The sequence below is a fragment of the Trichechus manatus genome, unplaced genomic scaffold, assembly GCF_000243295.1.
Source record: "Trichechus manatus latirostris isolate Lorelei unplaced genomic scaffold, TriManLat1.0 scaffold00439, whole genome shotgun sequence".
Taxonomy (NCBI): Eukaryota; Metazoa; Chordata; class Mammalia; order Sirenia; family Trichechidae; genus Trichechus; species Trichechus manatus.
The window spans coordinates 1-10,583 of NW_004444375.1; the positions used below are offsets into that span (position 1 = coordinate 1).

A 10,583-nucleotide genomic window follows, 5' to 3' on the forward strand; every position below is an offset into this window, starting at 1 on the left:
AGGCATTGTTGAAATTTGTGGCCTTTGATGAATAACTCGTGGGCTATTATTTTACTGAAAATGCAATAGTATATTCTGAGAGAAAAATTACAATGTGGACTGTGGGTTCAATGTCCAGTATTTCTGTACATGATTCCCTGTGCATCTGGGTTCTCCTGTATGTAAACACTCTGAACACTGGCTCCATCCATCCTTTCTCAGTGTTTCCATTTCTCTCTCTGCACATCACCCATCACCTCCAGGGAAGCTCATTGCTGGGACCCTGGGACTCATCTGCCTCATCTTGATGGCCGGTGTAATAACCATGACAGTCACAGTTATCACTCCTTGTAAGTTTTTGTAAGATTATGAGGGAATATTCTTTTCAAATGTTTGAAAGTGCCTCTGTATATTTCACATTTTATGGAATAGAATTCTCATTTTAATGTATGCATTTGTGTGATATGTTTGCCAGGTTTTTTTAGTCTTAGTAAATAAACAATGCCTCCTCAATGTGCATTAAATGTGGAAAAGTTACTCAGTTATTCAAAAGTGTAAATACAGAGAATGATCATAGAGAGTACATGGTTATAATTCTAAATGTCTGTATTGTATGTGTGTTTATGTATACATGTACGTGTCACATCTCAACGGCTTGTAATGAAAGACTGAGAACACTTATTGCAAATAAAATTTGATATTTGAATGTAATTAATGCAAATACTGTAAGAGGTGATAAAATTTCTCCATTAGACTGTTCATATGTTTTTGCAAAAACCTTCATTATGGATTTTTTGTTGGTTAAATCATTTTTAATATACATTATTACAGTTATAAATGTTATACTAAATTTGAAACTAGGAAACTAAAATTATTATGATTTACTACAGAAATATTAATCTCCATAATAACTACTACAATCTTTCTAGCTATTGGAATGATGGATGAGAACAGAACTCAGAAAGGTATGTCATAATTTTAAAAGTTCTGATATAAACCAAACTAAACCCATTGCCAGCGAGTCAATTCTGACTCCTAGAGACACTAAAGGACAGTTTAGACCTGCCCCCAAAGGGTTTCCAAGGAGCAACTGGTAGATTTCAACTGCCAACCTTTTGGTTAGCAGCCAAACTCTTAAGCACTGAGCCACCAGGGCTGATATATCAAGATTGTATTTTGACTCTATTTTATGTTATGAAGAAATAAGAACAGATTTTTTAAAACCTTCAAAAATATAGCAGTAAATTTTCATAAATAAAGATCATAGGAGCAACTCCTTCTTATTCAACAGTTAGAGGAAATATTCTTATACAATCACTATAGCCTTCTTTTGACAACTGCCTCAAAGTTCCTACTGCTCCTGTAAAGATTAAACAAAACCATACTAACAAAACTCGTTCTTGTTGAGTGGATTCCAACTCACAGTGACCCTATAAGACAGAGTAGAACTGCCCCGTAGGGTTTCCAAGGAGTGACTGGTGGGTTTGAACTGCTGACCATTTGCTTAGCAGCCAAGCTCTTAACTACTGTGCAACCAGGGATCTGCCTACAAATTCTATGAGGAAGTTCTACTGTGTCATATTGGGTTGTTATGAGTTGCAAATTTACTCAACAGCACCTAACAACAACAACAACAGCATGAAAAGATAAGAAAGAATTTTGTTATTCTAATAAAGTGGTGTTGTTCAGTGATTTTCAGGACATGTATAGGATAGAGCTTTTGTTTGTTTGCTTTTTAATTGTACATAAATCAGGGGCTGGGAGGCTGACCTTTTCTGTGTGTCTGTGTTTTTTTATATGTATGTGTAAGTGCATGAGATTGCATATATAGCTTATATAGATGCATAGTTATGCCTATGCAAATATGTCACTAATTTATATTTTTTAATTCAAATTAGTTCTGGATAGTGACTCATATTCTTTATTCAGCTAATCATTGTCACCGTTGTCCAAAGGACTGGTTCTCCTATTCCAACCATTGCTATTATATTAGCAGTGATATAAAAAACTGGACTGAGAGTCAGATGGCCTGTGTTTCTAAGAAATCTGATCTGTTTTATATGGATAATGAAGAAGAAATGGTAAGATTTCAAATATTTGTAATATTTTATTGAAAGCTATTACATGCTAAAAGAAATGGATACAAAATATATTTGAGTGAATAGCAACTGTCAAGAAACATTACTGATATGCCATATGATTCCTATGCATCTTAAACAATAAAGATTTGCCTACTTTTGCAGGTTACGTAAAAAGAATTATACTACGTGAAGTGTTTAGTGTCTTACAAATTTCAGTTGATATTGTGTTTTTAGGATTCACTCATATTTGTGTTCATATTGTTGTTAGTTGCCCTTGAATTGATTCTGACTTATGGAGACCTTATGAACAATAAAAACGTTGTCTGGTCCTGTGCCATCTTAATGGTCATTGGTGTCTCTGAGTCCATCGTTGTCCATTCATCTCACTGAACGTTTCTCTCATTTTCACTGGCCCTCTGCTTTACCAAACGAGATGTCCTTTTCTAGTGATTGGTCTTTCCTGATGAAGTGTCTGAAGTAAGCAAATCAAAGTCTCGCCATCCTTGCTTCCAAGGAGCATTCTGATTGTGATTCTTCTAAGACTGCTTTTTCCAGAGTTGTGCTTTTTTTTTTTTTTTTTCAAGGCTACATAGTACTCCATTGTTTGACTTGACAATGCTTTGTTTATATTTTATACCATTAAAATACATTGGTTTTATTTCATTCTTGCTATTTATGAAAACAACACTTCCATAAATTTTTTTCCTAAAATAAACTTTGTTGTTTCATTTGACCATAAACAAATAAATCAAAATTGTGAAGATTAATCACAAGATGAATAGACCCATGTAATTACAAACCAGGTCAAGAAATAGAAGGTGGTAGCCACCATTCCCGCATTAGCTCTGCCCCGTGTATGCTCTTATCACTTCTTCTTCTTCCCAAACCACTCTCCTGACTTTTATTACAGATTAGCTTTACTCGGTTTTGAACTTTGTTTAAATGGAATCCTATAGCATGCACTTTTGAGTGTCTCCTTTTACTCACATATGGTATCTGTGCAAGTGAACTATATTGTTGTGGTTAGTTGTAGTTTGTTCATTTTCAATGCTGTGTTGTGTGAGTAAACCCACCAAAAATAATGAAAAAACCTAACCAATTGCCATGGAAATGATTCCGACTCACAGAGGCCCATGTGTTTCAGAGCAGAGCTGCATTCCAGGAGTTTTCAGTGGCTGTAACTTTCAGAAGTAGGTTGCCAGGCCTGTCTTTCCAGGCAAGTCTCGGTGGTCTTGAACCTTCAGATTTACCATTAGTGGGCAAGTGCTTAACCATTTGTACAGCCAGGAACTTATTGTTACGTGAATAAACATTTTAAAATCCATCCTGTGGTGAATAGAAATTTAACTATTATGGTAATACTTAGCTACTATTTAGCTATTATGTGTAATTTCATTCTCTAAATATCTTTCTGGATGTCTTTTGTCCATATATTACCTAGATGCACAGGAATGAAATTGTAGGATCATGTAGGGTTATAGGTGTAAGTACATGTCAATATTTTTAAATTATCCCAACAGTTTACTAGTTCATAGCACGCATACACATATTATATAACAGTGTTTGAACCTGTCTTTTGATCCACGTCCTCATCAAAACTTAGTAGTATGAGAAATTTTAAAAGTAGAAGTTTTGATTGTTCTGTGATAGTATCATTATTATATTAATAGACATTTTCCTAATTCTTGTTAGATTGAACACATTTTCATCTGCTATTAGCCACTAGAACATCTTCTTTTATTAAGTGCCTATTCATGCCTCTTGTCCATTTTTCCTCTGTGATTGTCAGTCTTTTCCCACCAATAAATTCTTGACATATTTTGGATATGATCTCTTTTTGATTTGATAACTTTATAAGGGTTTTACTTTTCTGTGGTTTCATATTTACTCCCATGTTGGAGTCTTTTAATGAATAGAATTGATTAATATTAGCATAGTCTAATTTCTCATTTATATTATTAGTGCTTATTTTGGAGCTATTTTAGTAGTTAATCAAATTTCAGTGTAGATAATCTACTAAATTAATCTGTCAATTTTATATTTTATCTTTTTAAAAAATTTTTTTCTGAAAATGTTTACCTATTACATTGAGATGCATTGTTAGGTGTCGTCGAGTTGGTTCCAACTCATAGCAACCCCATGTACAACAGAATGAGACACTGCCTGGTCCTGTGCCATCCACACATTTGTTGTCATACTTGAGTCCGTTGTTGCAGACACTGGGTCAGTCCATCTCTTTGACGATCTTCCTCTTTTTCACTGACCCTCTATTTTACCAAGCATGATGTACTTCTCCAGAGACTGGTCTCTCCTGCTAACATGTCCAAAATATGGGAAACAAAGTCTGTTCATCCTTGCTACTCATGAGCATTCTGGCTGTACTTCTTCCAAGACAGACTTGTTCATTCTTCTAGCAGTCCATGGTATAGTCAATATTCTTCGCCAACACCAGAATTTAAATGCATCATTTCTACTTCTCTCTTCCTTGTTCATTTTCCAGCTTTCACATACATATGAGGCTACTGAAAACACTATGACTTGGGTTAAGTGCGCCTTAGTCCTCAAAGTGAATTGTTTGCTTGTTAGCACTTTAAAGAGATGTTTTGCAGCAGATTTACCCTACGTAATGTGTCATCTTTCTCTTGAGTGCTGCTTCCATGGGCATTGATTAAGGCTCCAAGTAAAATGAAATCCTTGACAACTTCAATATTTTCTCCATTTATCATGAGGTTACTTATTGGCCCAGTTATGATATATTGGTCCAGATATATAATCTATTGAAATTCATTTTTTGTGTTGCTGATAAAAGTTTATACTTTTCAACACCATTATCTAATTGAGTGAGCATAATTTATGGTAAAAATGATCAGTTATCTATTCCTCTTTGTGGCCACCTTTGTCATAAATCAAGGATATTGATGTACATTTGTATGTGGATACGTTCTTGGTCACTACTGTGTTTCACTTTTCTATTCTTTTTTCTTGCATCAATATCCCATGGGCGAAATCTCTGAAGCTTTCTCTTCCTTCTGTCTATTCAGCGCAGTAGTGTTCTCCTTCAGGATTTATTCACTTCTTTTGCGCTTAGCGCTTTACATTTCTATATAAATATTCTCAAAACACATGCTGTGACTCTGTTTAAGTTATGATAAATCAATAGATTAATTGTTGAAAATTGACATCTTAATAAGGTAATATCCTAACCTGATTTTATCCTCCATTTGTCTTCTCTCAGCATGGTTTTGTGTAGAAGTCTTGAAATTTGAAATCAAATGTTTGTTTGATTTGGCTCCAGTTATCTTTTATATTTCCTTTTCTAATGTTTCTAATTTATCCTTCGCTAATGCTATGTGGACATTGACCTTGTGTCCAGCAATCTTTCTAAACACACTTATTAATTCTAGTAATTTGCCTTAAATTTCCTTTTGACTTTCTACACACAAAATTTAATCGTGTATGATGTGTCAGTTTTATTCCTTCTGTTACAGTTTATATCTATTTTATTTATGTATTTATTTTGAAGTCTGCCCACTTCAAAATTGAGGAGAAAAAGTGATATTGGACATCATAGTCTTATTGACCTATGTCAGAATAACAGCTTTAATCATTTCATCACTGGGTACATATTCTGTTGGTTTTTTTGAACACAAGTCCGTCTGAATAAGGAAGTTTACTTTTTCTCCCTTTTAAAACTATTTCTTGAGGTATACTTGACATAAAATAAACTGTACATATTTAAATCATATAATCTCTCAACTTTTGATGTATGTATATCCCTGTGAAATTATAATCAATTATAAATAATGAATACAACTATAACCCACTAAAGTTTCATTAATCACCTTTCAAGCCCCTTCTCCCACCCTTCACCAGTCCTCAGTTATAGACAACCACTGTTCTACTTTCTATCACCATTGATTAGTTGTCATTTTCTAGAATTTTTTTTATTAATGGAATCACACTTTTTTTCTTATTTCTTTCATTTAACATAATTATTTTGAAATTCATCCATGCTGTAGCATTTTTCAGAGAGTTTATTATTTTCATTAATGAGTGGTAATTGCATGGATATACCACAATTTGTTTATCCATTCAATTGTTAGTTAACATCCGGATGTGTATGTCAAGGTGGTGATTTCATCTGTTCTTTTTGTGTTATTTTATAAGTGAAGCATAATTCATTTGCATTCAACTGCCCAAGTTTTGCATGTACAGTTCAATGATTTTGACAAGGATTTGCATATATGAACACACCACACCAAGCAAGACAATATTTCCTTCATCCCATGAGTACTCACTTTCAGACGCCTGATTTCCAACATCGTAGCTTAGTTTTTCTTCTATCAATGATTCACTTCACAAGTGAGTACATAATGATCAATTCACCTGTTTATGGACATTTGAATTGTCTCCAGAATTTGTCTATTCTGAAAAAACAGAAAAAAACTACTTCAAAAAATCTTCTGCAGAAACATGTTTACATACATTTTCAATTTTGTGGAATTCAAATGAAATTGCTGGATCATAGGTGAAGTGAATGTTTAACTTTAAAATAAAATCTTGGCATAATATTTTCAATACGTTTGCACCATTTTACACTCCTAAAATTGTTTGAGAGCTTCATTTCATCTATATGCATGTTAACAGATGGAATTACTAGATATCGTCTTCGGATATCTTTATTAATTAGTTTATTTTTTTATTTATTTATTTTTAATTTTTTTATTCTACTTCAGGTGAAGGTTTACAGAACAAATTGATTCTCATGAAACACTAATACTCATACTGTTTTATGGCATTTGTTAACAACCCCACGACATGTCAACCCTCTCCCTTCTTGACCTTATTTTTTTTTTTGGTGAAAATATACGTATCCAAAGATACACCATTTCAAAAATTTCTGCATGCACAGTTCAGTGACATCGACTACACTCTTACAATTGTGCTGCTATTCTTACTTTAGATGAAGGTTTACAGAACAAAATAATTTCTCATTAAACAGTTAGTACACATGTTGCCCTATGACAATGTTTAACAATCTCACAACACATTAACACTATCCTTACTCAACCTTGGGATCCCTATCACCAGCTTTCCTGTCCCCTTCTGTCTTCTAGTCCTTGTCCCTGGACTGCTGTGCCTCATTAGTCTCATTTGGTTTTATGGAGCTATCCACTACCCGGCTGAACGGTGAACGTCAGAAGTGACTTCACCACTGAGCTAAAAGGGTGTCTGGGGGCCATACTCTCAGAGTTTCTCCAGTCACCTTTAGGCCAGTAAATCTGGTCTTTTTTTGTGAGTTAGAATTTTGTTCTACATCCTTCTGTAGCTCTGTCCAGAACCCTCTGTTGTGATCCCGGTCAGAGCAGTCAGTGGTGGTAGCCGGGCACCATCTAGCTGTACTGGACTCAGTCCGGTGGAGGCCTTGGTAGCTGTGGTCCATTAGTCATTTTGAATAATCTTTTACTTGTATCCCGTTCTATTCACTCTCCCTTGCTGCCGAAGGGATGAGACCAGCGGAGTATCTTAGATGGCTGCTCACAGGCTTTTAAGACCGAGACACTACTCACCAAGGTAGAATGTAGAACATTGTCTTTATAAACTGTGTTATGCCGATTAAGCTAGACGTTCCCCGAGACCATGGTCCCCACAGTCCTCCACCCAGCAGTTCAGTCCCTCATGAAGTTTGGAAGTGTCTATGGAACTTCCATGTCCTTTCCTTGTACAAGTTGTGCTAGTTTCCCCTGTATTGTGTACTGTCTCACTCTTCACCCGAGATACCACTTATTGGGTTTTTACAACAGAGGTCTCACATAATATTTGTCCTTTTGTGATTGACTTATTTCACTCATCATAATGTCCTCTAGTTTCATCCATGTTATGAGATGCTTCACGGATTCATCATTGTTCTTTCTCGTTGCATAGTACTGCATTGTGTATATGTATGATAGTTTCTTTATTTATTCATCTGTTGGGCATCTAGGTTGTTTCCATCGTTTTGCTATTGTGAACAATGCTGCCATGAACATAGGTGTGCATATATGTATTCGAGTGACGACTCTTATTTCTCTAGGATTTACTCCTAGGAGTGGGATTGCTGGATCCAATGGTATGTCTGTTTCTAGCTTTCTGAGGAAGCGCCGTATCATTTTCCAAAATGGTTGTATCATTCTGCATTCCCACCAGCGGTGCATAAGAGTTCCCATCTCCCCGCAGCCCCACCAACATTTGTGATTTCCAGTGATTTTGATTCGTGCCAGTAATGCTGGGGTGAGATGGTATCTCATTATGGTTTTAATTTGCATTTCTCTAATGGCTAGTGATCGCGAACACTTTCTCATGTGTCTGTTGGCCATTTGAATGTCTTCTTTGGTAAAGTGTCTGTTCATATCCTTTGCCCATATTTTAATAGGATTATTTGTCTTTTTGTTGTAGAGGTGTTGGATTTTCTTGTAGATTATGGAGATTAGACCTTTGTCTGATGTGTACTGTCCAAAAATTGTTTTCCCAGTCTGTAGGTTCTCTTTTTACTCTTTTGGTGAAGTCTTTTGAAGAGCATAGGTGTTTGATGTTTAGAAGATCCCAGTTATCTAGCTTATCTTCTGGGGTTTGTATGTTGATGGTTATGGTTTGTATCCTATTAATGCCGTGTATTAAGGCCTGTAGCATTGGTCCTATTTTTTCTTCTATGAACTTTATTGTTTTTGGCTTTATATTTAGGTCTTTGGTCCATTTTGAATTGGTTTTTGTACATGACGTGAGGTATTGGTCCTGTTTCATTTTTTTGCAGATGGATATCCAGTTTTGCCAGACCGTTTGTTAAAAAGACTGTTTTTTCCACATTTGATGAACTTTGGGCCCTTTTTGGATTTACATCTGGTTTCTCAATTCTGTTCCATTGGTCAATGTATCTATCGTTGTACCAGTACCAGGATGTTTTGACTACCGTGGCTGTATGGTAGGTTCAGAGGTCAGGTAGTGTGAGTCCTCCAACTTTATTCTTCTTCTTCAGTAGTGCTTTACTTATTTGAGGCTTCTTCTCTTTCCATATAAATTTAATGATTACTTTTTCCATCTCTTTGAAGAATGTTGTTGGTATTTGGATCGGGATTGCGTTGTATTTATAAATTGTTTTGGGTAGAAACGTCATTTTCACAATGTTGAGTCTACCCATCCATGAGCATGGTATGCTTTTCCATTTATGTAGTCCCCTTTGGGTTTCTTGCAGTAGTGTTTTGTAGTTTTCTTTGTATAGGTCTTTTGCATCCACGATTAGGTTTATTCCTAAGTATTCCTTTTCATCGTTCTTCTTATTGGTGTATAGGAATCCAACTGATTTTTGAATGTTTATCTTGTATCCTGCTACTCTGCTGAATACTTCTCTTCATTCCAGTAGTTTTCTCGTGAAGTCTTTAGGATTTTCTATGTATAGTATCATATCATCTGCAAACAGAGACAGTTTAACTTCTTCATTACCAATTTGGATGCCCTTTATTTCTTTTTCTCGCCTTATTGTTCTAGCTAGAACTTCCAGCACAATGTTAAATAGGAGTGGAGATAAAGGGCATCCTTGTCTTCTTCCTGTTCTCAAGGGGAATTTTTTTAGCCTCTCCATTAAGAATGATGTTGGCCGTTGGTTTTGCATAGATGTCCTTTATTATGTTGAGAAATTTCCCTTCTATACCTATTTTATTGAGAGTTTTTATCAGGAATGGATGTTTGACTTTATTGAATGCCTTTTATGAGTCAATTGAGATGATCACGTGATTCTTTTCTTTCCTTTTATTTATGTGGTGGATTATATTGATTGATTTTCTAATGTTGAACCATCCTTGCATACTTGGTATGAATCCAACTTTGTTGTGGTGTATTATGTTTTTGATATGATGCTGAATTCTGTAGGCTAAAGTTTTGTTGAAAATTTTTGCATCTATATTCAGGAAACATATTGGTCTTTAATTTTCTTTTTTTGTGGCATCTTTGCCTGGTTTTGGTCTCAGCATTACTCTGGCTTCATAGAATGAATTTGGAAGTGTTGCTTCCTCTTCTATGCTCTGAAATAGCTTGAGTAGTACTGGTACAACCTCTTCTCTGAAAGTTTTGTAGAATTGTCCAGTGAAGCCATGTGGGCCAGGGATTTTTTCTGTTGTGAGTTATTTTTATTACCTTTTCAATCTCTTCTCTTGTTATGGGTCTGTTCAGATTTTCAATGTCACTTTGTTGTAGTCTAGGTAGGTAGTGTTTCTAGAAATTTATCCATTTCCTCAAGGTTTTCAAATTTGTTGGAATATAGTTTTTCATAATATTCTGTTGTGATCCTTTTTATTTCAGTTGGGTCTGTTGTAATGGCCCCCATTGCATTTCTTATTTTTGTTATTTGCATCCTCTCCTGTTTTTCTTTCATCAGTCTGGCCAGTGGTTTGTCGATCTAATTGATTCTTTCAAAGAACCAGCTTTTGGTTTTGTTGATTCTTTCTATTGTTTTTCTGTTCTCTATTTCATTTATTTCTGCTCTGATCTTTA

At 35.2% G+C, this 10,583-nt stretch overlaps 1 protein-coding gene across 1 annotated transcript in view; it reads left to right on the forward strand.

Moving 5' to 3' along the window:
* Window positions 1-201: 201 nt before the first annotated feature.
* Window positions 202-10,583, forward strand: part of LOC111819382 (NKG2-A/NKG2-B type II integral membrane protein-like) — a gene marked incomplete at its 5' end in the record, with an annotated part of 20,535 nt that continues 10,153 nt past the window's right edge. The window contains 3 exons of the mRNA XM_023725830.1: window positions 202-329; window positions 909-944; window positions 1,909-2,060. Of these exons, the coding sequence (XP_023581598.1) occupies window positions 202-329; window positions 909-944; window positions 1,909-2,060 (316 nt within the window). The remainder of the gene's footprint in view (window positions 330-908; window positions 945-1,908; window positions 2,061-10,583) is intronic.